Source organism: Erythrolamprus reginae, chromosome 2 (assembly GCF_031021105.1).
Source record: "Erythrolamprus reginae isolate rEryReg1 chromosome 2, rEryReg1.hap1, whole genome shotgun sequence".
Lineage (NCBI taxonomy): Eukaryota > Metazoa > Chordata > Lepidosauria > Squamata > Dipsadidae > Erythrolamprus > Erythrolamprus reginae.
Window position 1 is genome coordinate 91,169,429 of NC_091951.1, and position 27,104 is coordinate 91,196,532.

The following is a 27,104-nucleotide window of genomic DNA, read 5'->3' on the forward strand; positions in this document are numbered from 1 at the left end:
ATGTGGTGAATTGGCCTGAGAGTGAGTGACTGTACCCAGGTCACCCAGCTATGGCAATGGGGAGATTTGAATTCATGGTCTCATTCTTTAGCTAGTGCCTTACCACTAAAACTGGCTATAAACAGAGTTAGAACTGTATAGAATAAATTTTGAAATAAATTCATCCTCCAAATTCAGCATATTATTTGGGTAGTTATGGAAATTCTTAACTTGAACTATTGGGGAGAAAAGACATATTCAGCATTTTCAGACTATTGTTTGGTGGAATTCAAGGCATGGTTCATACCAGCTGAGCAGTTTACTATAATTTTAAAATTTTGTGGCATGTTTTTATGGCATTACAGTATATGTTGATTTAAAACATAATAAAGCTTTGTTTCTGGCAATTAGAATTTTGCCAATGTTTTATTTTTTTTAAGGGTTTGTAATCAATTTTGGGCACTTTACTGCTGCTGTACAACTCAAAATGTTTACATAAATCTTGTCTTCTTTTAAAACTCCAAACAGGGCTACAATCATCATGGAATAGCTTCAATGATTTGATATGCTAACTCCTAATTACCTAAGATGTAGGAAATATTTTTGTTTATGGAGTATATAAATACAAACTATTGTGGACTTTTGGAAATTAACTGCCAAGCTGAAAACTGACACATTCTTGTTCTTTTGCATGAGGAATTATAGTCATGTCATTGACAAATACATTCAATAATTTTTATCTGCTATGCTAATTCCCTTAATTTGGTGACTTGATGTTTCTCGCTATGAGAAATTCATGGTGGACTAAATATCCTTGAAGGAGCTGGGATGGTACTGCAGCAGAGCCTGGTGGCCAGAGAAATCCTAATCAGCAGTCTATTAAGGACACTCTTAGATGTAATTTAAAGTTATAATTTTTTAGATCAAGCAGGATAAGAGAATTCGACTTGGTGAATAAGGGGGAAAAAGTTTTAAATTTTTTTTGGTAAAAAATATAACATGGAGTTAATGTAAGAAAATTTAAGATAAGGTGTTTGCTTATTTTGTGACAATACTTTTGAATATATTGGAAAGGGCACTGGATGATAAAATAGGAAAAAAGAGGTAAGTTTTCCTTTTACTTTCTCCCTTGTAATAGAGAGACTTTCACATTTTTGGATTACATTACAAGGCAACCATCAGAAAAGTGGTAAAACAGCAGAGGGAGGAGAGGATCATTAGAGCAATCTGCAGAGAGAATAACACTAGATCAGTGGTTCCCAACCTTTTTTTTGGCAATGCCCCACCCAAGCATCTCTAAAATTCTGATTCTGCCCCCCCCCATGACATATAATTCTTACTACTCAAAAAGTGAACTCCTACTCACGCAGAGGAAGCTAAAAGGCCATTAACTTGGTTTAAACAAGATTCTAATTGCCCACCTTACAAATCAAATTGCCCCACTGTGGGCTGTGGGCCCCACATTGGGAACCATTGCACTGGATTTACTTCAGAGAATATTTGAGGATTTGGGCATTATAATACTATTAAATTTAATACTATTAAATTCCTTAATACTAAATTGACATTAAAAAGAAACTACTTTGTCCAAAAACATTTAAGACAGAAGGAAATACATAAGCTAATCAAAATATGACACTGCATTTTCAACATCCAAATGGTTTACAATTATATGAAAATGGGTTGGATGCAGTTACATATTACTATCTTGAGCTGCTTCAGCTTTTATTTATATTTTTAAAATAGTAATAAAATAGCCAACCAGTGTATTTTGACTCAAGGATGTGCATAGAGATGAAATTAAAAAGGAACTTAAAAAACACAATTTATACAGGAGAGCAATTCTGTCTTATACCTAATACTGCAATTTATTCTCCGACTGGAAATATGTATAAAAATATTCAAGCTGCAAAATACAGATGTAAAAATGCAGTATGTTATTAGAATGCATAATGTAAAAAATCAGAATACATTGCAAATTATAACATTTTTAAAGAAACAAAAACATCCCACAATCAATTCCCGGTAAAAAGTTAACTTTTACTCAATTAAATGAAAACCAGTTCTAAGTGAAGGGCAGTGTATTCAAAAGTATATTCATTTCTTAAAAATATGTTTCTATCGATTTGTTACTGAAGAAATGATGCTAAAATTATGAACAAGTGTAAAGATTAAAAACTGGTAAAAACTGGCCATTAAAAAAAACATATAATTTAGTGTACTGTGCAATTAATTGTCACAAAGTGTCGACAATCCTGCCCTATGTCTCAAAACTGCTGCTCATTGGCCTGCAAAATCTTTCACAAAGAACAAGCCAAGAGGTAGAAATTCCCTAAACTGAAGTTATCTGTATTAGCTGACTCAGAAAAAAAAATCTTACTGTGAGAGATAAACTGTTGAACATAAACAAAACCCAGTTTAAATACAAACCCGACAGTCTGCTTAATGTCAGCTAGATTTTCCCTTCCCCTTCTTTTATTCACCAAAACAAACGTCCCCAATTATATTGCTCAGCCTGACTCATGCCTCTCAACTTCATGTTTTAGTACAATACCAATAGTGTAAACATCTCCATGGAATATGAACACTTCTGAGAAAAGCCAAGTGTACAAAGAAGGGTGCTGATATTTTCCAAGTGTTCTGATGGATGGAAATAACAGTAGCATCTTAATATTAATAAAACTAGACCATGATGTTTCTATGAAATGCAGTTTTTTAAGTGTTCAGTTTATCAGGTGCTGAAGATTATGGTAGCTGGTACACCATTAACATGTACAGGAAATGCAGCATCAATATTAAAAAATCAAAATCTTAGGAGGACATGAATTTTAATTTTCTGCTGCCTTGGAAAGGATGCTTAGAGAAAGTTAAAACAGGCCTTCATTCTACTACAGGAAATAAAAAAATGGACTTGGATGAAACTGTAGAAACAGCAGAAATAAAACCGAAATCAGCTGGTAATTATACAATTTCATCCTAACCCACTAATGAAAAAGGCTAATTTCCATGTACAGAATATCACAGTGCTTAATGAATGGAAATCTCCTGTGTAGGCAAGAGGGAGGAGTTGTATTACTTGCATTGTGAAAAGTGGAATGTCAGTTTGTACTTGAAGAATAGAAATGTGGAATGCTTTGAGAGAGACAAGTACGCTAACACTCATTCCAGAATACTGCTGTTGGTCCAATATTACTATTTTTTAATACCTGCTAGTAAAAAAAACAATAGTGACCCTTTCACATTCTCCTCCCCTTCCCTATAATTTATAAAAATCTGCAAAGAAACACTGAAGGAAGAGATACAGGAAGTGCATTTCCATCCAGTACAGTGGAGACTTCTGTATTGCTTGGCATTCTACCCAAACACCCCAATTATCTGTTCATGTCAGGAGCTGCCCATGACCAAGAGGATCAGTATGGTTTCTTAAAGATTCAAAACCCGTTGGAGCACTTAAGGCTAAACATCTTTAACAATGTCCCCCTAGCAATTGATATTGATCGGTCTGTCTCTGTAAAAATGTATGTATGTATGGCACAAAGGTATCTGTATAGCACAAGAGTACACGGCATGGTTACTTCTGATATTTCAAATGGGACAGACTATGTCAGAAAGTATACATTTCACCAAGTCCAAAATCCCAGGAGTTTACAAGTCAGCTACAAAGACAAAAGGCTGGCAAAATTCTTTCCGGATGTACTCCGAAGCAAAGCTGCTAGTTGATTTCCAGCTGTAATAGTTCTGCTTCAATTTGATGTTGGAAGAGATGTTTAGATATTCAGAACAGGAACTGTCTAGCCATGTGAATAAATCTTTTGTAGAAGATGCAGGAAGTAGCTTGACAAAAGGAGATACATGCAGAATGCGCTTGGTGGGAAGATTCATCTCCAATTGACACAATTCCAATTCTTTCACAATTGTCTTTAAAAATACTGCATTGCTTTCAATACAGTATGGAAACTGTCCACTGGAAGTGATGAATTCAGATTAGTCATCTATAGTTGGCAACCAAAAGGCCTGAATAAAAAAACAGAGGATAATATTAATGTTCAGGAAGGTTTGTCTTAAAACAATGCCAAAAACTAACATACTGCTGTTACAGAGTTTTTACTTTGTCCGAATCTTCATATTTTCCCAGGTAACACTGTCTTTAACGCTGAATTTTCTGATACTACAATGTAATTGATTTAATGTGATACTACAAGATTAAAACAATGCACCTACACATTTCTCAGGCACTACTAGTTCAGTAACACTGAGTATTCATAAATGTATATTTGGAAGCAACTTTTTAGCAGTGGAAAAACAGTCTAGAACAGCGGTCCCCAAACTACGGCCCACTAAGGACATTTATCCGGCCCGCGGCAGTGTACGAGATTTTACATCTAGATATAATAAGCTCCCGAATCTCCTATCCATTCACTGCAGTCTGCTGCTGAGCGTCTGGTGGCGGCGAGGAAGAGGAGGTGGAGAGCAGTGTTCTCTCTAAGGCGCACGGCCACGCGCGCAAAAACAACCTCCCACTCTGAGGGGCAGTGAACTGGCTCCCTATGTAAAAAGTTTGGGGACCCCTGGTCTAGAAGAACCCTAACCACTGAATGTAAGTGATCTATTAATACAACTCAAATATACTTTTCGATGGCCACGCAACGGAGCCGGGCATTGGAGTTGGGGGCGGGGAGCGGTGAAAGTGCGGAGGCCGCCTGGCTTGGCTGCCTGGAGGGAAGTGGCAGCTCCCACCTGAGAAACCCGCGGCGACGGCTGCCCGCAGTAAACATAGGTGATGGGAGAAGGAAAGGGAGGTGCGCCGTCCCTGCCTACCGTGGATGTGCCGATGCCAAACCTCCAGGCGGCCTCCGCAGAGAAGAAAGGAAGAGACAAAGAGAGAACAAGAGAGGGAGAGAAAGAGAGAGAGCAACAGAGAACAAGATAGAAAGAAAGAGAGAGGGAGAGAAAGAGAGAAGGAGCGCAAGAGAGGGGAGAGGGAAAGAGATAGCAAGAGAGAAAGAGAAAGAAAGAGAGAGAGAAAGAAAGCAAGAGAGAGGGACAGAGAGAAAGAAAACAACAGGGAAAGAGTGGGAGAGAAAGCAAGCAAGAGAGAGAGGGACAGAGAGAAAGAAAGAGAGAGAAAAGGGTAGGGAGAGAGAAAGGAAGAGGGAGAGATAGAGAGTGAGTGAGTGATGAGAGAGAAAGCAAGAGAGAGAGAAAGAAAGAGGGAGAGATAGAGAGGGAGGGAGGGAGAAAGAAAGAGGGACAAAGAGAAAGAAAGAGGGAGAGATAGAGATAGAGAGATAGAGAGAAAGGAAGAGGGAGAGATAGAAAGAGAGTAAGAGAGAGAGAAAGAGAGAAAAGGAGAGGAAGGAAGAGAGAGAGAAAGGAAACTTGGCAAGGAGTTGGGGACTTGCTCCACTTCGCCTCCCCCCCTCCCCCAGGGCGGCGTTAAGAAAACCACAGGATTTTTTATATAGTCTGGCCCGCCAACAGTCTGAGGGGCAGTGAACTGACCCCCTTTGTAAAAAGTTTGGGGACCCCTTTGTAAAAAGTTTGGGGACCCCTGGTCTAGAAGAACCCTAACCACTGAATGTAAGTGATCTAATAATACAACTCAAATATACTTTTTATTTTGGTTTTTATTAAATAAGTGTGCGGGGAGATTAACCTCAAAATCAAATTCAGTATACCAATTTGGTATAATACAGAAACCGGAATGCATGTATGCAGGATAAAAATGCATGACGTTTATTTAAATCAATCTGAGTGCCAAACATTTTCTATTTCAATTATTCCAATCAACATTACTTGACTTGCAGAGGCCAATGGGATTCTTAAAATGATACCCTTCCACATACCAGGGCTTTTAAATAATGCTAAAGGAAGGCTCCTGCTCTGAAAAAGATCTGGAGTATGTTTTACCACTCTTTTGCCAACCCAGAGTTATCCAAGTATACAGAAATAATTATCTATTGTCTAACCTGTATATATATGACTCAGGAAGAGGGGTTGTCTTCTTTACAGAAATAACATATTCATTTGTGACTGAGAAAAAGTGGAGCTATAATATTGCTTTTTAAAAAAAAATAGCAGAGAAATAGCAGAATGATATCCCAGGGGCATCACTTTGCCACTTCTTCAGATCCACCTTCTCGTTGCAGTAATGATTCAACCAGCACATATGCCTAACAGGAATATTTAGAAAATAAAAATGACTGCAACCTGGTGGCTTTGTTTGAAAATGTCTCTCTGCTTAGAAAAAAAAGATTAGTGATATTAAGTGGAATACGGGCAGTATATCTGGGCTGCCCAAAACTGAGTGCTGACTAGTTTTCTACACTTTTCCACTACTATCTCATGGTTGTCCATTCCGTTATAGCCCATGGAATTATAAGGTTGTGCATGACATTCGAGGTCATCTATTCCAACCCTTGTCCAGAGCAGATCTGCTGGAGATTATCTGTATAGAAAACCTTGAGCAAAGGAGATCTCATTATATTATATGTTTGCCTGTTCCTCTGGCTAACATGTTGAGCAATCAGAAAGTTTTTCCTGTCATTTAGCTTATTCACAGTTCTTACTTTTAGTTTTAGCCTGTTGGTTCTGGTCCTTCCTTCTGGTTCAATACATATTAAGCCTATTCCTTCTTCAGCACTATTTCAGACATTTGATGATTATTATCTTGTCTCTTAGCGGTCTCATGCCAACGAGTGTAGAGACTAGTGGAAAACAAAACTATCTGATTGTTTCCTGGTAAAAAGATATTTTGGAAATAAGCATACCTGCTCTGGAAGTTTTTGTTGCATTGTTTTAAGTTGGAAGCCATTTTTTACAAATAGGCAAGCTCCCTATAGTAGCCATTTTCTGAGATCACTAATAATATAGTCTCAAAATTTCAAGATAATGTAGCGAATAAACAAGAATCACAAAGAGTAGTGATATATTTTTGATAATAATTTCTTGAACTTTTTAACTGAAGTACAATCATTCCTGAAGGTACCAGAGTATTTGTAGGTCAAGTCCAAAAGGAGGAGTCCTTGGTGTTGGTCCTTGGTGTTCTCTGGTTTTGGCTGTTTTATTACAGATGTTGGGTAATGAAACATCTGCAAGAAAACAACCAAGCTCAGAAAACACCAAGGTCCTGTCAATCCAGAAGGACTTGTTTTGCTTAGAAATTTGAATCAACTTAGGTTTCCTTACCATATTGGAGCATGCACTGGCAAATGTCATAAATTTGGGGTTGAATTGCAAACAGGTAATGGGTCCTGTGTGTTTCCCATCAAGCACTGCTACCTTCATTCCAGTCTCTCCATTCCAGACATGAATCTTCCCATCCTCTGATCCTGCAGTTTCAACCAGAATCAACAGAATCAGAATAGATTTATCAAGCAACTCAAATAAATAGCAATAAATAACACACTAGCAAAAATGAAGCACCATATAATGAAGCACCATATATCCTCTCCAAATGATACAAAGCACTTGGATGCTTTATGGAAGTGACCTGAAATTATTTTATATAATTGATGCTACATTGATATATACATACATTGCATTGATATATACATCCTCCTACATCTTGAATCTCCAAAGACCTATGCAAGAGTGTCTTTATAGATTTCAGCTCAGCATTCAAAACCATCATTTCAGATATTCTTCTAACTACACCAGCTAGCGGTACCGGATCACACTTGTAAATGGATCACAAGCTTCCTAACAGACATGAAGCAGCAGTTGAAGCTAGGTAAAATTGCATGTGATACCTGTACAATCAGCACAGGAGCCCCCTAGGGCTGTGTGCCCTCTCCACTTCTCCCTATATATACCAATGATTGCATCTCAAAAGTTCCCTCTGTTAATAGTACTGAAGCTTGCAGATGACACAATTGATCTCATTCGAGACAATGATGAATCTACATACAGATGACAGGTTGAATTTTGTGGTGCAATCAGAACAATCTTGAACTACATACATCAAAAACGTCACCCAAAAAGCACAACAAAGAAAGTTCTGCACCAACCCAGAAAGCTCAAACTGCCCAAAGAGCTGCTGATACAATTCTATAGAGGAATTATTGAGTCTGTCATCTGGACCTCTATAACTGTCTGGTTTGGGTCTGCAAACCAACAAGAGAGACACAGACTTCAGAGAATAATTGGAACTGCAGATAAAACAATTGCTACCAACGTGCCTTCCATTGAGGACCTGTATAACATACGAGTCAAAAAGAGGGCTGTGAAAATATTTACAGAACCCCCACATCCTGAACATATTTTTTTTCAACTTTTACCCTCAAAATGACACTATAGGGCATTTGCACATCAGAACAATTAGACACAAGGACAGTTTTCCCCCCCGAATGCCATGACTGTTAAACAACTACAGTAATTCTCCCAACACTGTTAAATTATTTACTAAGACTGTATTACTATTATTCTTCTCATCCCTCCTAGTACCTATTGCTTTCCCTCCTAGTACCTATTGCTTTCCACTATGTTGCTTGTATTTTTACAATTTATATTCTTTTGATTGTATCTTATGATTCTTGATGAATGTATTTTATTTTTTCTTTTAGTACACTGTGAGCATATGCACCAAAGACAAATTCCTTGGGTGTCCAATAAACACTTAGACATAAAGAATTCAATTAATTCAATTAAATTCTAATTCTATTCTACAGTACATAGGAAATATAACTCTCTTACCAATCATTATAAACTGAGAATCTGGAGTGAATGAAGCTTCCAATGTGACAGCTTTGCTATTATTATATCCCTGTAAAAAGAATAATATGAACATAAATTTGAGCAAACTCTTGAGACAGTAGAGGATGGGGAGGCCTAGTGTACTATGATCCATGGAATCAGACACAATTTAGCATCTGAACAACAGAACAAAAAACAATGAGATTGTGACCATAAAAGATAACAGAAAAGTTAAAGCTATTTCAAACAAAAATGGTCTGCAATGCCATTTAGCTTGCCATTTCAGGAGAGAAGCAGATAAAAAGTCTGCTGAAAGCTTTTAAAAAGGTTTATTCCAAGGAAAATGCCCACCACCATCGAAGGAGAAAACCACACTCTGCCCGTTCAATAATGGAGCTCACCAACCAAACTTTTTTCCTTAAAATACTACACACATCCATGCTATCACAAGGTTATTATACTGTAGAAGATTTTAAGTCTTAGCACAAAATAGACATAAAATAACTGTTTCCCTCACGAAGTTGGTGTACAATATCAAGTACATTTATTAAAAATCAATTGGAATCTCATTAATTTAGGATTAGTCTTGGAAAGATTTGTATCTATGAAAACTTTGTACAAGAGGTTAGGGATGATAACAGAATGAAAAAGGCATCATCACTCAGAAGGTCATCACCATCATTTTATATTGCCTATTTTTCTGTACTGGTCAACTGAGGGCAGCACACATTCATAATACTCTTGCCTCCTATTTTTTCTACAAAACGGTCCTGTGAGATAGGCTAGATGAAAGAGACAATGTCTGGCCCAAAGTCATCCAACTGGCTTTCATATCTAAGGGAGGCCTACAACACACATTCTATTGGTTTCCAAGCCAAGTGCGTTAATTACTATGTTCAAGCCACCTCTCAAAGCCTCAATTGAAGGGGAAAAATCTGAATAGCATTACAAGGACACCATCTGTAATTTCTCTCAGGAAAATATAAAAATTGTAGAGTTGAAAAATTGTTACCATCTCTGAACTATTTAAAAATCTAGAATGGACCACAGAACAGGAACTTTTTCTTCTCCTGATTAATGAGAATGAATACTTACAGCCATGAATGACTGAAATTGAGAATAATTTACTTTTAACTCCATTGGTTGAAAAGTGTGTAAGAGGATGGGAGGATGCTAAAACATAATCTAACGTGTGATTTTATAAAGTGCTTTTTACTTTATCAATTATCTTTTCATCTCTTTATTCCAGTAGAACTCTCTCAATTGAGAAGTTACTCTAAGATATTCCAGCTTAATGGCTCAGTCTTATATAACAATTTCCACTTAATAAAAAGGGGTCAGCAAAAATAACCTGATGAATTAAGTATATTCTTATTTTCATCTATAAAATTCTCTTCTACTGCAACGCTAACTCAATATTCTATTCTATAAATCCTGACTTAATTCACAAAAACATCCAAAACAAAGACCATATGTGGAGATATAGAACTGCTCCTCACTGTAAATGTATGAAGAACTGCTCCTTTAAAGGCATCAATGAGCCGTATGATCCCTCCATTAGTTGAAATAAGAACAAGTTTTCCATCATTGCTGAACTTCAGGCCAGTCCACTCACAGGTTCGGTCATATTGCATCTTAAAGGTAGCAAATGGACCCTTCAAAAAAGAAAGACAGATGTTGGCATCAGCAAAACTATTCCAGATGTTCAGATCATTTTGCAAAGAATATCTTATTAGGCAAGCCGTGTCTGAATGGGGAAGGAATTTTCATTTTCTTAGGCCACAAAACTTGCCAAGGATACCTGAAAATTGTTTATCCTTCAATTCTTAGAAATCCCAATCTTCATGTTTTGTTTTTATATGTTTGTATATTAAATCTTTGATCCTAGGAATTTCATCTCAGAAAAGATGCCACATTTAGAATGCACTTAAACATTACATACTAATTACCTTATCAAAGGAGCGAAGATCATAAAGTTTCACCATTTCGGAATTGACCCCAGCTGCAAATATCAGCCCCTCTGGATCAAATGAGCATACAGGTTTTCCTTGTGGATGCATCAGACCCTAGATTTTGAATACACACATACACACACACACATATATCCATCCAGAATTCAATATACGATGAGCAGCTATATAAATGTTGTAAAGTAACACACCCACCCACCCCTTTGTGAGCTGAACTAGTTGCCTGTTTGCTTCAAGGCACTGATCTATAAAGGTCTCTCTATATCTGCAGCTGCTGTGACCTAAAGGTGGAGCTCTTGCCTCACAATCAGGAGGTTGTGAGTTCAATTCAAGGTGAAAGCAGATGCAGGGTATCCTGCTTGGGCAGGGGGTTGGACTAGATGATCTGCAAGGTCCCTTTCCAACTCTGTTAATCTGCTCTTTTTAGTGGTGGGTCAAATTACTTTAGGGACTGTCTTCCATAGTTATCTGCTTTGCTTATTCAATTTCCAAGTCCCATTGACTATTAATATGAACTGCTGGGATTCTGAAAGCAGCATTTCCCTGCTGCAGCACATGTGCTCTGGAATGAGTTTCCCCCCAAAATCTGATTGACTGGTTTCACCAGAAGTGGGTTCCTCCCGATTTGTACTGGTTCTATAGAACCATTAGCAAACCACTGGTGACATCACAGAGCCGGTTCTGTCAGTGCTGGTCCACTGAAGCCACCCTTTTTTAAACATTTTTTTTCTTCTGCACATGTGCAAAAGCCAGGTTTCCAGCATAATGCATGTGGTGCCATCTTGGTTTTTTGGCCTTTTTGGGGGCAAATTTTCAGCACTGTACATGTGCGTGCAGCCATGCAGCGTGGAAGGAAGCAAACCGGCGGTGAGGTAAGTTGGAACCCATCCCTGGATCCCACCTATTGGTGTTTCAAAGGAATTTGAAGACTGTGCTGTACACCTAAGTCGTTGAGTTGTAGAAGTCTGTGTCACTTTCATTTCTGTTGGGTGCTTGTCATCCGTGTCATCTTTCATTTTTGCCTCTCACTGTATTTTGTGTTTTGAACAGTTGCACTTGTGGATTGCTCCGAGTCATTGGGAGTTGGGCAGAGTACAAATTTAAATAATAGCAATGATTTATTAAAGCTATTTGTTAGAAATATCCATGGTGGATCTATATTAATTCTCCAAACTGCTAAAATAGTTAGAGCCGTATGTTTCTGTTTCCAATGCTGAAAAGTCTTTTGTTTATGTGTTAATTTTCACTGTTGAAAAGTCAACTCCCACATGATTAAGGTAAATCTCAGGCTGAGTTAATACAAGTAACTGCTTTTTATCAAAATGCAGTGATCTATTTAAATAAAGTGATGGCATCTCTAACAGTAACGGAAAACAATAATTTCTCAATCATTTTAACATGCCAGGCTTTGGCTTGAGGTATGTGTGTATCTGTATATTGTTCATATCTACTAGTACAGAGGAAATATAGTCTGTAATCTACAATCTACACAACACTTGAAATACATTAATATACTTCATGTGGATTTTAGAGGTTTACCTGACAATTTGGTGACCGAAGATCCCAAAGTCTGATAGTCTTATCAAGCGAACCAGATATAAAGGTATCATCCACTGGAGACATAGATAAAGCAACAACTCTGAAATGAAGAGGGAAAAAATAATATAGCCAAAGCAGTCTGCATCACATGCCATATATATTTTATTCTTTGAAAAAAGGTGAAAAGTTTGGCAACATTCTGTATTTTTCGGTGTATGAGACGCACCATTTTACTCTCAAAAAGAGGGTCAAAAACTGGGTGCGTCTTATATTCTGAATGTAGCCCCACCCACCAGCTCCCACCCTTCGGATGTTTTCAGCCTCCGCACATTGCATTTTGAGGTAGTTGCAGGCAACAGGGATCACTTCCACTCACGTCCAGGGGTAGGTAGGGACTCGGTTGGCGAAGAGGGCACTGTGCAGGAGACATAAGGCAAGGAATTGGGGAGGGGATCATGGCACTTTTGCCTGAAAACACTTTTCTCCCCATTCCAAAAACAGAGTGTGTGGAGATCAAAACAGAATATTGAGTTTGGGGCAGCAGGCAGTGCCGGCTGCATGCTCCGCTTTTGCAGAGAGAAAAGTGGTTTGGGGCTGCAGTACCGGACGGAATCACCCACAATCTGAAACATAACGCTCTTCTTTTGCCTCCTCAAGCCCAGTTTTTGGAATGGGGATGGGTGGGCGGTGAGTGGCTCCGGCCGTCACTGCAGTCAGAAAACTCATTCCAAAAACGGGGCTTGAGGAGGCAAAAGAAGAGCGTCACGTTTCAGGTGGTGGTGATTCTGGCTGGCGCTGCAGCCCAAAGCCACTTTTCTCCCAATTCCAAAAATGGGGCGTGCAAAACACAATGCTCTGTTTTGATCTCCGCACACTCCGTTTTTGAAATGGGGAGAAAAGTGTTTCCAGGCAGAAGTGCCATGATCCCCTCCCCAATTCCAAAAATGGAGTGTGCGGAGACCAAAACAGAGCATTGCATTTCAGGGGGTAGGCAGCTCTGAGAGCTCACTATTAAAAGAAACTGTGTCTCAGGAGGAACAGAATTGTCATACTTAGTATGGAAATAAGTTTTCATGCTGCTGCTTCTTGCTGGGAAATCCTTGTAAGGTCCAGCAGTCAGAATGTATAAACTATTTAGCAGTGACAAAGTCACATTTCCTGGGATGCACAACAAAGAGGTTAGTTTACATTGAATTATATACAATACCCTTTTAGCTTGATCTTCCAAGGAAAATCTGGACAATGCTTAACTAGAACCCAACTTTTTAATTGTATTAAATCCTGATACTGTGTGTTCTAAAATAATTCACTGCTTTGGTGAATACATGTTTTATATTTTGTTTCTGTGAATTTTATGCACTATGGTGCATTTTGCTATGCCATACCACCCCCCACCCTCTGCCCCAAATGGATAGCCTTGGCTTGTTGATAAATATGAAATGAGGAAACCAAATCCTTCACACCAAATCTTTTTTTTTGGACATTCTCTTTTGGTCTACCAGAAATCCCTGAGCAAAAATTACAATATTTTTAAAACTCCCACATTCTTTGTTTTGCTCCCCCCAAATTAAAAGTGCGTCCTAGACTCTGGTGCGTCTTATACACTGAAAAATGCGGTAAATAAAAACAGAACAAAATTTTATGTGGATTAGTTATAATTATTTTTAGGTGTTTAATTCTTCCTATAGTCAAAGCAATATAAAATTATAAGCTATACTCTACTCATCTTACCTCTTGCTATGTCCTGGAAAGTATCTAATGTATTTATTGTCATGAAGGGAAAGGTATCTGATAGTATCTGTATGGAAACATCAACAAGATAAACATTATATAAAAGTACTCTCTAATACAGTTTGCTTATTAGAGTAAGACTTGTTAATATTAGACAACTTGCACATCTCATATTTTAATAATGGAATTAACTAGCTTTTAAGTTCATACACATTTAGCCATGAACCACAATTCCTAGCTCACCCATTCACGCAAAGATTTAGTGCTCTGTATGAATTCAAGTATCTTGGTTTGGTAGTGAAAATAAACTATGGCATAACCAAATACGTAAATCCAATCAGCTATTGTGGGTGTACACAATACGGTCATGAAGTGTATCCTTCAGTAAGAATCTGACTCAAAAAACACACAAAGTTTTTCTATATGCACAGATACAGAACCAGAATTCATCTTGAGCTCAGTAATTGCTATACAAATATGTATATGAAACACCAATTACACCTTATATTATAAAGCAGACTAGCTGAATGCCTGTGCTCCGCTCTGAAACTATGTGATCTCTCTCCCTTAGGCTTGTCCCACAAAGGCCTCTCCTATCTTATCCCCTTCTCTCTCTCAAGCTGGCTCCACTGATCCTTTCCTATCCCTTTCTCTCTCTCAGGCTTGCCCCATAGAAGCCTCTTTTATCTATCCCCTTCTCTCCTTCAGGCTGGCCCCATTGATCCTCTCCAAATTCCCAGTCCACATTGCTGGGGGTTGTAATAGAGTTCTTTTCAGGTGGGGAGGGAGAGTATAACATCTAACTCCTTAGCAGCAGAGCGTGCTAATAATAATATAAGAAATACTAATGATCTCATGATCATTTTGAAAAAATCCTTTCTTAGCGAGCACCTAGAAGCCAAGAGGAACATATATGCCAAATTTCAAGTTTGTAGGCTTTATGGTTCTGGAGATTTTGTAATGCTGCATGAGTGTTTTTTGCTTTTATATGTATAAATAAACAATGTAAAAGGAAAAAATTTAGTAGCATATATAAACCATGAATATGAAATCAAGACTAATATGTAATATTTTATTGCAGCATTTATAACTAATTTAAATGTAGATGACTGTTAAATACAGATTGAATGCATTGGAAGGTTGCTAAATTATAGGACCTTCTTAAAAAAATTATCTGTAGGTGATCAAGTTTCAAAGTATATGTAAGTTAGCTGGTATGACAGATTAAGTATAGTTTCCTACAGGATAATGTCAATTTTTCTTTCTTCAAAGATAAACTAAACGATAACAATTTATGCCTGCAAGCTCATATTTCTGCAGTTTTTCTATTTTGTGGAAGTAATCTGCTCCAGGATTTTCCGATGAAACAGCAAGCATTTATTCCAAGGCATAGTTTTGCAGAGAAACATGAATGAACAAGATTAGACCTAAAAGTTTGAAGAGATGACTCTCCACTAAAAAAAAAAGAGCTACAGGGAAATCTGAAACATATACAAGCATTGGAGACAAACTGATGCTTTCCAGAGAACAACTGTTACCTGGCACCAAACAAACATGGGCAGGAAATCTCTTCTTGTAGTCGTAAAGCTCTGCCCCAGGCAAGGCAGTGGCCTGTACAGTTATCTCCTGTACCGGGTGGTATCATAGACCCTCAAACTGTACAAACTACTACCTCAGCCTGGAATCAGGCAATGTGCTGTAAGCAGAAGAAAAGCTAAAAAATCAAGAATGCTTCACAAATGATGGTATGAATAGACTTGGTTCACATTCAAAGTATAATTCAGACACACTCATTTTCAGCAAGAAAAAAGAAAGTTAATTTATCTGTCTCTGTATGCTTTGTCATAAGAAAAATGGCCAAAATATTTCTGTTAATATGTATTAAATACAATTATTTACATAAGACATAATAACATAACAAACATAACATACATAATGGTGTTCTTCTCAAATACTTTTTTTTAACATCAAGCATTTGGAAAGCAAGGAAAGAATTTGATCAGGATTATTCCACATGTATCATCTTGCAGCATATGAAATTGATTGTCAGTGAATGAAGGCGAATATAGGTGTCTCAGGATAATGTTGCAGGATCCAATTCTGGCTGGACACTGGAACCAGAGTTTTAATCTTCTGAACTTGTGCTGCAGCTCACTTTCAGGAAACTTCACAGAGAAGTTCCCTGAAGATGGCTTTCAGCACAAGTCTGCAGTGCTGAAAACTCAGCTTCTCCGCATGCACAGGACTCCAACACTCTCTCTTTGTCTCTGGATGGAGTTGCATTGCCCCTGGAAGAGGTCTATGAATTGGGAGTCTTCCTGGATTTGTTTTCTTTTGTTTAATCTGTAGGTGGAAGGTGCAGTCAGGAGGATCTTTGCCCATCTTTGGCTGGTGCAGCAGTTGTGACCTTACATGGCACAGAAAGTCCTGATTACAATATCCAATGACCTCATTACCACCCTTATTAGACTGCTGCATTGTGTCCCAGATAGGGCTGCCTTTGGAGACACTCTGGAAGCTTCAACTGATGCAAAATAAAGTGACTTAGGTGCCTACAGGAGTGGACCACTTATACATGTTTTTTAAGGACTGTAACTGGTTTCCAATTATCTTCCAGGTACAATTTAAAGTGCTAATTTTAACCTATAAAGTCATGTATCCCTTGACATGGACACCTAGTTACTTGCAAGGCTGCATTTCATTGCTAGAGTTGGTCTCAGCATTTCCACTCATGCCAGAAGCAGCTGTTTTGTTTCCCATTTGGGGTAATTTAGGGGGGGGGGAACCCATACATTTTGTTCTTCCATGATGTGACTGGCCCGGTGGAAAGACTAAATAGACATTTTTTCCATCTCCAACATTGTCCACTTTATGAAAAAAATGAAGTTTTTTTCCCCAGAGGGTCTTTGGGCCCTGAAATTATGAATTAGATCTGGGTTCAATTGGCCTGTTTATTTTATAACTGCCTGTATTTTGTAAGCCACCCAGTTTTATGATTGTAGCAGGATACACATTTGTTCAATAGTAATAATTCAACAAATATTTTATTAGTTGAGGATAGCAATCAACCAACAGTAAAAACTGCTGTCTGTGAAAGAAATAGAAAAAGCAAAAGACATGGAAAACTAGTTGTAAGCCAAGAATTAGGAGGAAACATATGAAAAGAAGGCCCTGAAAGAAAAAGACATGCCAACTAGATGTACATTTTCAAAATGCAGAGATTTTCAAGTTAAATGTTTTGCTTTGTGCGATTTTGGACTTTACAGGAACATGTAAAGGATTTTAGGCCTTAATAACATGTGTGTGTTGTTTATGGTTGCTAAGAAAGGCATACAAGGTCTCTAGAGTAAAGGAAGAAATTGCTGAATTAGGCAAAAGAACTTGCAGAAACCTAAAGTTTCCCTTAAAAGTAAGTGAAAAACTGTTACTTAAGAAGGTCTATGGGGATATGATATGTTTAACAGGATATTTTATTGTTTTGATAATGAACAATTATTTGCATTTTTATTGATATACACTGTTCCAATAAAGTATATAATTTACTGTCATCTAATGATCTGGAGGAAGCGAGAAAGAGAAGAAGCCTGTTTTTCTTGTTTGCAAATTAAAGCAATAAAAGTCATCCCATTAAACGTACAACCTATTCAGTGACAAAAACTTTGTTAATTGTTCAAAGAATAGACAAAAGAATAGATAAACTTCTTTTTAACCGGTATTAAATTGCTACTGTATGCTTGCATTTCATTCTGATTTACTTCTGTCTCAAAGCTCAGGAAATCACCTTAAAACAGTGCCTTAAAATTAGGATTTAAAATTAAGAAACACTACATTATCAATTAACAGCTTCAATGAATACACTATTAATTTAGTCAAAACCAGTCTTCTCAAACCTTCAATTATGTTAAACCTCCAATGTGCATAGGCAACTACCAGGAAAAATGGCTCACTTACCATCTATTTTATTGGAACTGTATACAACTGTGTTGGCAGCATGAGTATATCTGATGAGATCAACTCCATATTTTTTACTATAAAGTGTTCTCTTGGGCCTGCCAAGAAGAAAAAAAAACATTACAGAGAAATTCCATTTTGCCCTACAGGTAATCCTTGACTTAATAACCATCACCGAGCTCCAAAATTCCATTGCTAATCAAGGCAATTGTTAAATGAATTTGGCCCCATTTATGCCCCCTTTTTTTGTCAGTGCAGTTTTGAAGTTAAGTTTTAGTTAAGTTTTATTGGATTAATATGCTGCCCTTCTATGAGGACTCGGGGCGGCTTACAACATATAAAAAGACAATGCACATCAAAATCCAATTAATTAAAGAGTTAAAACTAAAAACTAAAAACCCCCAATTAAAATACACACATATCTATTCAATCAACAAACCCACCATACATTCACCAGTCAGGGCTCAGAATCCAATGACCCCACGCTTGGTGGCATAGGTGAGTCTAGACTCTTACGAAAGGCAAGGAGGGTGGGGGCAGTACGAATCTCCAGGGGGAGCTGATTCCAGAGGGCCAGGGCCCCCAGAGAGAAGGCTCTTCCCCTAGGTCCCGCCAAGTGACACGGTCTAGTTGACGGGACCTGAAGAAGGGAGTTAAATGAATCTGGCTTTTCTCCATTGACTTTGTTGTTAGAACCTGGCTGGGTAGATTACAAATGGTGACCACAGGAAAACGCAGCTATCATAAGCACATGTCAGTTGCTAAGGGTCTGAATATGATCATGTGACAGTGGGGATGCTGTGATATTTATAAATGAGAAATATGGTCACTTTTTCCAGTGCTATTGTAACTTCAGAGTTGATCACTAAGCATATGATTCTAAGTGAAGGGCTACCTGTACACAATTTTAACTCATAAGACTAATTATAAGCTCTGTCTCTGTGTGTATGTGTGTGTGTTGACAGTCTGAATTGTCATTATATTATATTTATACTGTGTGCAACTAAGATATATTTACATTTAGCGATATTTGGTTTCCTTGGCAAGACTATATTTTGGCTAATATATATATACTGTGTATATATATATTAGCCAAATATATATTATATATCTGTCCTTGTTCTAGGGCTAACACAGTGAGATCTGAGCTGCCTTCCTTTGTTCTAGGGCTGTGTTAGCCCTAGAACAAGGACAGAAGCACCAGCCTGAAGATGACGAGTGGGACCTTGTCGAAACATGGCCAGAAATCACTGAATCCTACATGGGAAGAAACCCGAATATGCCAAGACCTTCATACCTGTACCTGTGAAGATATATGAAAACAAATGTGTGTCTGGCCATGTTTCGACAAGGTCCTACTCGTCATCTTCAGGCTGGTGCTTCTGTCCTTGTTCTAGGGCTAACACAGCCCTAGAACAAAGGAAGGCAGCTCAGATCTCACTGTGTTAGCCCTAGAACAAGGACAGAAACACCAGCCTGAAGGTGATGAGTGGGACCTTGTCGAAACGTCACCAGAAATCTCTAAATCCTACACGGGAAGAAACCCGAATATGCCAAGACCTTCATACCTGTACCTGTGAAGATCTATGAAAACAAATGTGTGTGTGTGTGTGTGTGTGTGTGTGTGTGTATTAATATCAACCACTCCAAACTTGACTATAAAAAATATGACTTTAGCAATCTAGTTGTTGAAGCGTGGAACTCATTTCCGGACTCTGTGGTGTCAACCCCCAACATTTTCCCCTTACACTTTCCACGGTTGGCCTCACCAGATTTCTTAGAGGTAAGTAAGGGCCGAGCATAAGTGCACTAGTGTGCCTTCCATCCTCTGTCCAATTGTATCTCCTATATTTTATATATCTTTCCCTGTCCAATTGTCTCTCCTATATTTTATATATCTTTTCTCCCATTCATATATCCTTTCCTCTACTCTATTTATTTATTTTTATTTTATTTATTCATTTGTCCAATACACAAATACATAGGAAGAAAAATAGACATGCAGTAATATATATAAGGGTAAAGTGAACTTAGAGGAGAGGATATATGAAAGAAAGAAAATATATATGATAAGTGTGAGAAAGGAAAGACAATTGGACAGGGGACGAAAGGCACACCAGTGCACTTATGTACGCCTCTTCATTGACGTATTCTATTCTCATATCCTTTCTTCTTTCCTTTCCTTGATATTTACTACTACATGTTTTTATTCTCTAACTTTCAATCTGTATTGGACAAAAGGTGCCACAGACACAAAATGAAATAGTTTGTTGTTTTTTATGATTAGCTTTCAGCAAATTAGCAGAAGAGCTGGAAGCACCCCTCTTTTTAACCCAAATATTTAGGGAACTATAACAAGCTCTTTCATATAGTCTAACTTGAAAAATGCTGGTCACTTTAATGATAACATTTAACAAAACTTTTAACTTTGAAATAAAATCGAGGACTAATTGTATTTTATTTCTAAACATATCAGTATTACTATGATTTAATTATAACCAACCAATGTTGTTCACACAGCAAAAAAGCCCCTCTTTGAGATAGGTGAGCAATTTAGAAACATGAAACATAAATAAATAAAACAGGATGCAATTTTAACAGTGACAATGGAGAGGGATAACAGTACTGATACTGTTTGCTCAAGGTTTCAGTTCTAAGATGATATGTATGTATTTATGAGGCATATGCCTGCTTGTCCTAACAATAAAAATTGTAGCCAACTCATTCCAATAGCAATAAAAAGATAAAAAAACCAACATCCACAAAACAACTTCTGGCGCTTTAAGCAACACTCCCTAATACATAAACAGTCAGAATCACTGGGCTCCAGCCTTACACCATCCCAATGTTTGGGAGAAAAGCCAGTTCTTGAAAGCTTTTTGGAAGGTCAAGGAGATAGGACTGTGTGGATCTTAGCGCCTGGCAAGAAATATTTGTTCCTGTTACCAGAAAAGTAGCTGAAGTAAAGCTATTTTTCTTGGCTGAAAGGTGAAAAACATAATGTTTCTCTGCAAGCTATCCAGCACCTCCTTTATGAGTAAAAGCTGGTACAGAAAAAACAACAATCACATCCCACCACTCCCATTGTTTTAGATTTTAAGCCATCTAATTTAATAAAAGGCTCAAGAAGTCTTGAAAGTTAACAACAACAAAAGATTCCTGGATATTTTTCCCAATATTCAACCGTTCTCCTTTTTGTTTTACATATGTTAAACTGCATTCAAACTACTTATCAATAACATTTACTTGAGACAATACTGTACCTATTTAAATAAGAATTAGCAATTAATTACAAGATTGAATATTTAATAAATTTGCTTATTCTTATTTAAGGAACTGGGAAGGTCAGCCTCATGCTCAAAAATTGAAGAATGCCTGGCAAGCATGAAAGTCAAATACAGTGGTACCTCAAGATACGAACCCTTCGTCTTACGAACAACTCGTGATACGAACCCGGGGTTCAGAAAAATTTTGCCTCTTCTTACGAACTTTTTTCGAGTTACGAACCGGCGTTCGGAGACTGCTGGGAAGCCGCGCGGCTGTTTTAAAAGGTGACAGCCGGGCGGCGGGGCTTCCCAGAAGCCTCCTGAACGCCGGTTCGTAACTCGAACAAAGTTCATAAGAGGCAAAATTTTGCTGAACCCCGGGTTCGGTTCGGGAGGTTGCTGGGAAGCCCCCCAGGCCGGCTGCGACCTTTTAAAACAGCCGCGCCGCTTCCCAGCTGTCTCCCGAAGCCGAACGCGGAAGTTCGGCTTTAGCGTTCGGCTTCAGGAGACAGCTGGGAAGCGGCGCGGGTGTTTTAAAAGGTCGCAGCCGGCCTGGGGGGCTTGCCAGCACTTCCCTGAACCCGGGTTTGGGGGGGTGCTGGCAAGCCCCCCAGGCCGGCTGTCACCTTTTAAAACAGCCGCGCGGCTTCCCAGCAGTCGCCGAAAGCCGTTTTTTTGCGGGGGGGGGGGGTTGGTTGCACAGATTAATTGACTTTACATTGTTTCCTATGGGAAACAATGTTTCGTCTTACGAACCTTTCGTCTTACGAACCTCCTCCTTGCACCAATTAAGTTCGTATCATGAGGTATTACTGTACTTTACTGATAGATAAAGTTTTGGATTTGGGACAAGGTAGCACTGGGTTTACAGCAAATGTAAACTGTATGCCTAATTAGAAAAAACATACATTATCTATCTCCAACTTCACTATCCACTTCATTAAAATCCACTAATATGAAACTGCATTTGCAATAATGATCCCCAAATCATTAAGCTTCCAGCCATATGGAAAAATAAATACAAGGCAGTTCTTGAAGTAATTACAGTTACAATTTCATTTCTATTGTTCACAGTAGTGAAAAATATGGTCACTTAGCAAATACACAATTGCCTGGTGTGATTACTAAATTAGCTAAGGTCATAAAGGAAAATATTTGTAGCTCAGGATTGAAATGAGTTCTTGGTTCTTTCTTTTCTTGCAGACATTTCCTTATCCAAACTGGGATTCCCAAAGACTACCAAAACGCATCCATGAATCCCAATTAGCTGTCAGAAGGCATGATGAGAACTCCATCATTTCACAACCTATGAACAGACAACCAGAATTTCAACTGGAAAATTGACCATCCTAAACCAGGGGTCTCCAACCTTAAACACCCAAAAAGCCATTTGGACCCGTTTCCCACAGAAAACACTGGGAGACACAAAACCTGGGTGAGTGTGGCCAACTTGCCATAACACCCCCCCCATCCAGATTTTGTGGCTCCCGGTATTTTCTTTTCTGTGGGAAAACAGGTATCTCTGTCTCTGTGTGTGTGTGTGTGTGTGTTGTGTCTTTCTCTTTTCTCTCTCTCTCATCTATCACTCTCCCTGTGTCTCTCTCTCTCTTATGTGTGTCCACGTGCTCCCTCTTGAATCATTTCCAAAAACAGGCGACAGTGTTTTTTTTTAAACTGATGTTATTCTTTCTTCTTCTTTGGGTGCTTTCCATATGATTTAAATCAAGAGTGGCTTCAGGTTCCCAGATAAATGAAGCTCTTTTATCCACCTGTTGTAGCTCCCTGTTGGCTGAACCCACCACTGACTGGCCCCACCCCCTTGAACTCCCATCTCAGTCACTCCTTGCCTGGCTTGTGCAGCTCTCTGGCCCGAGACACTGGTCCAGTCTGGCTGCAGCTGATGCTCTGTGTCGTAATGGGCTGCAGAAGGAAGAGGGGACACCGTGTTCACCATTGTGACGCACACTAAATTTAACTGTGCTGTGAAGACAGTGGGCAGATTATGGAGGTGGCAAGAGCAGCAGCATCGGCCGCAGCCAGGCCAGGCCTGTGTCTTGGGGCAGAGAGCAGGTTTCAGTCTCCCCGAGCGACTGAGGTGCATGCAACACCAACAAGGGCTGGAAGCCCCCACAAGTCCCAGCAAGTACAGGGGTGCTCTGCTCCCACTACGGAATATGGAGCGCCATCGCCCTTACTGTCTCAGGGCACGCAAGGAATGCCTGGGAGGGGAGGACAAGGGACAAGGCCAGCCAGGGACCCAAAGGAGGGACAAAAGAACTGTATGCAGCTCTGGAGCTGTAGGTTGTCGACACCCATCCTAGACCAACCCAAGTTAAAAATGTTCATGGAAGCCTAGCTCTCTGGCAAATCTGCCATGAACAGGCACATGGAAGTAAATAACATTTACATACTGTTCAAAAGAGACAAGCCAAAAAGGAAACATAAAGACCAGAACACAACCTCATTAATAACCAACATGAGCATAGATTAATAACAAGATTAATATTAATCAAGAAGTAAACAATACACCAATCAAGGAACTGTCAAACAAACTAACAATAAACATCCTGAACAAAGAATCACCCAGATCACTCCCAGTAACACCGACAGGGCAATCCACCAGAACAGTAATGGCGAACCTTTTTGCTTGGGTACCAAAAGGATGCCCATTATGGACACCCATAATGCAATGCCCTTCCCTGTGCATGTGTACTCCCTCCCTGCATATATCCACAATATCCGTACTCCTCTCCTGTGCATGCGCATAGGCCTCACTGAAGTCTCTGGACTTCCGGTAGGCCCATTGGGCTGTTTTTCGCTCTCCCCAGGGTTCAGGAAAGCCTCCTGAAGCCTGAGGAGAGAGAAAAATGGCCCAACAGGCCAACTGGAAGTTGGAAATGAACTTCCAGTTGGGCTGTTGAGCCCTTTTTCACCATCCCTGGGCTTCATTCAGGAGGCTTTTCTGAACCCTGGGGATGGCGAAAAATGGCCAAAAAGAAGGCGGAAAATCAGCTGGCCAGCACGCACACTTGCACTAAAGCTGAAATAGGGCAAAGCCTCGTGTGCCCTCATATATGGCTCCGCATGCCACCTATGGCATGTGTGTCATAGGTTCATCATCACTGAACTAGAATATAAATTGGGAGCAAACCCTATTCTTTACTAGCACCAATGATGTTACCTACTTTGGGTAATGAAATTTCTGCAAGAAAACAACAAAGCTCAGAGAACATCAAACAACTCTCATAGTTAAGTCCACTTCATATTTCACTATTATCCCTAAAGTAAATAGATCATTGAATAATATCTCAAACGATTCACACTAAAGCCAAAAATATTCTTGCAAACTGTTACCTAAGTTGCTCATCAGTATAATACTGTCCTACGTTTGATTATCAACTGCCCATTACTGTACATTTACTAAGCGACTCTGGGCCGTTTTTCAAACAAAATACAAAACAACACTTCTTGAAATGGTGAGAAATTTAAGAATATAGTATTGATATAGATTTGAGAGCTTTGGGGATGCTGCCACAGGAGACTTGATATTTGATAGTGTTTTATTTATTTACAAGTCTACACAATCAAAAGATTCAATAAAATGAAATGAAAATGAGATAGGTCATCACCCTCATAAACGATGATAGTTTGCAACAAGAGTTTTAAACGGAGGTGCCTTTTAAACGGAGATGCCTTTCATATATTGATAGTTTCCTGATAGCTTATTTGCACTCTATGACAATCATGAAGTGTTGTACCTCTTGATTCTTGGCAAATGTATCTTTTCTTTTATGTTATGCTGAGAGCATGTGCACCAAAGACAAATTCCTTGTGTATCCAATCACACTCTTGGCCAATAAAGAATCCTATTCTATTCTATTTTAGTGTTGTATCTCATGATTCTTGACAAATGTATCTTTTCTTTCATGCACACTGAGAGCATATATACCAAAGTCAAATTCCTTGTGTGTCCAAGCACACTTGGCCAATAAAGAACATGATCAGAGTTCAAAAAAAGCATATGTTTAATTTAGGCTTATCACATGCCTTTTTCCAGAGCGAGATTTTTTTTTTAAAAGGTCCCTGCGGTTTCTTTTACTTTCAGACGTGAAAGTAGAAGAAACCGCAGAGCCCCAGAGATGTAGATGCACCTGAGCATCCACCAAAAAAAACCAAACCCCAATGTCTTCCCCCTCCCCCCGCCTGCTCCCCCTCTCCCCGCCCATTTAAAAGCTTCAAAAAAGAGCCGCTCTTTGCGGATCGGGCTTTGGGTGAAATGAAAAGCCACATCTCTGCTTCGGCTCCCCATCCCGCCTCCCTCCAACCCACAAAGGCCCTGCTATGCCAAGGGCCTCTTTCCCCGCATGCAGCCTTTCCCGCCCCCCCTTCCGCCACTCACTTTCCCTCCTGGCAGTCGTAGAGCACGATGGAATCGTCGTCGCTGCTGGAGATGACGGTTTCGCCGTTAGGGCTGAAATCGAAGCAGTTGATCTTGTCCGAGTTCTCGCGGAAGACTTTGGCCACGCGGAAGCTCCGCAGCACGTTATCCGTCAGCTTCATGCCGCCGCCGTTACGGGGGGGGGAAGGGGGGGAGGAGCCGGCGGGGCCTGCGCGCCGGCCAAGGTGATGGGGAAGCCGGAGAACGGGAAAGGCGGGAAGAAGAAGGAGAAGGCCGAGCCAGCGAAGCGGACCGAAGTGACTTGGCCTTTGGGCGGTTCTCGCTCAGGCTGTGGGAAGCGGGAGGCGGCGGCGGCAACTCCGGCTCATTGTGTCCGCCATTTTGCGGCTTTGGAGCGGCGGGGCGAGGGCGGGCGAGCGGGTGGCGGTGTCGGCACGCGTGGGATTGTGGGCCGCCGGAGGAAACAGAAGCGAAGAAAAGGAGTCGCAACGGTAGACGCTACCGGTCTGGTGCATGCTGGGATACGCGAGTAAGGCTCGAGGCCAGCGGGAGTATTGTAGCTTGCGCGGGTCGGGAGGTGGGGGAGAGAGCTAGAGGCTGAAAGCGCGCGAAACCGACAGTGGGATCTAATGATAGGATAGCATAGGGATATGAATTGAATTTTATTGGCCAAGCGTGATTGGACACACAAGGAATTTGTCTTCCTTCCGCAGCCAGGATAGTATTCGCACAATTTTTTTTTTGGGGGGGGGGGGGACGAACGACATAATACTGTATGCAGAAAGCATATAAATTAATAAAATCTACGAATGTGCTTGAAATGGACAGACTTACAAGAGAATTACGGGGCCAAAAAGATTAGCATTATTAGATAAGATTTGGGAACAATGGTATCAGTGGATTGGATATAGAAAAAATAATAGCTGGAAAAAGACCATAATATGTAAATATAAATATGTTTGTAATAATGACAAAAGAAATAAGATTAAGTGTAATGTGTTTATATTTAAACAAAAATGGAATTATGTAACTGTAGAATCGCTCAAATAACCATTGTAACATCTATTTGTTGTTTTTAGTGTGATTGCTTATTATAATAAGGCTTTAAAATTATTTTTGAACATTAGATTTGTACATTGTGTATTGTTGTGAGACGCTCCAAGTCCCCAGAGAGGGGCAGCATACAAATCTAATAAATCATTATTATTATTATTATTATTATTATTATTATTATTATTATTACTACTACTTTAAAGAAAATATTTGAAAATTAGTAAACCTTATTATAAAAAAAGGAATTTGTCTTGGTGGACATGCTGTTTCTACTACTGCAACCCCCTCAACAAAGCCATTTAGTGGTAGTCTAAGAATAGAATAAATAGAAATCTTTATTGGCCAAGTGTGATTGGACACACAAAGAATTTGTCTTGGTGCATATGCTCTCAGTGTACAAAAAAGATACATTTATCAAGAATCATGAGACACAACATTTAATTATTGTCATAGGGGTCAAATAAGCAATCAGGAAACAATAGGAGTTAATTTATGTCCAGGATGTGAGGAGTCAAGTATTTT

At 39.3% G+C, this 27,104-nt stretch overlaps 2 protein-coding genes across 2 annotated transcripts in view; one reads left to right on the forward strand and one right to left on the reverse strand.

The window, feature by feature from the left end:
- Positions 1 to 1,824: 1,824 nt before the first annotated feature.
- On the reverse strand, positions 1,825 to 26,096 carry WDR82 (WD repeat domain 82). Its single transcript, XM_070738679.1, has 9 exons — positions 25,530 to 26,096; positions 17,865 to 17,962; positions 13,914 to 13,980; positions 12,183 to 12,282; positions 10,623 to 10,739; positions 10,173 to 10,328; positions 8,674 to 8,743; positions 7,168 to 7,310; positions 1,825 to 3,993 (listed from the first exon to the last, which is right to left on the reverse strand). The coding sequence occupies exons 1-9, from the start codon at positions 25,688 to 25,690 to the stop codon at positions 3,964 to 3,966; spliced, it is 942 nt and encodes a 313-aa protein (XP_070594780.1). The 5' UTR covers positions 25,691 to 26,096; the 3' UTR covers positions 1,825 to 3,963.
- The window catches only part of GLYCTK (glycerate kinase), a 42,625-nt gene continuing 41,528 nt past the window's right edge, over positions 26,008 to 27,104 (forward strand). Inside the window, exon 1 of the mRNA XM_070738676.1 lies at positions 26,008 to 26,058. The gene's annotated coding sequence lies outside the window, so the exon portion shown is untranslated. The remainder of the gene's footprint in view (positions 26,059 to 27,104) is intronic.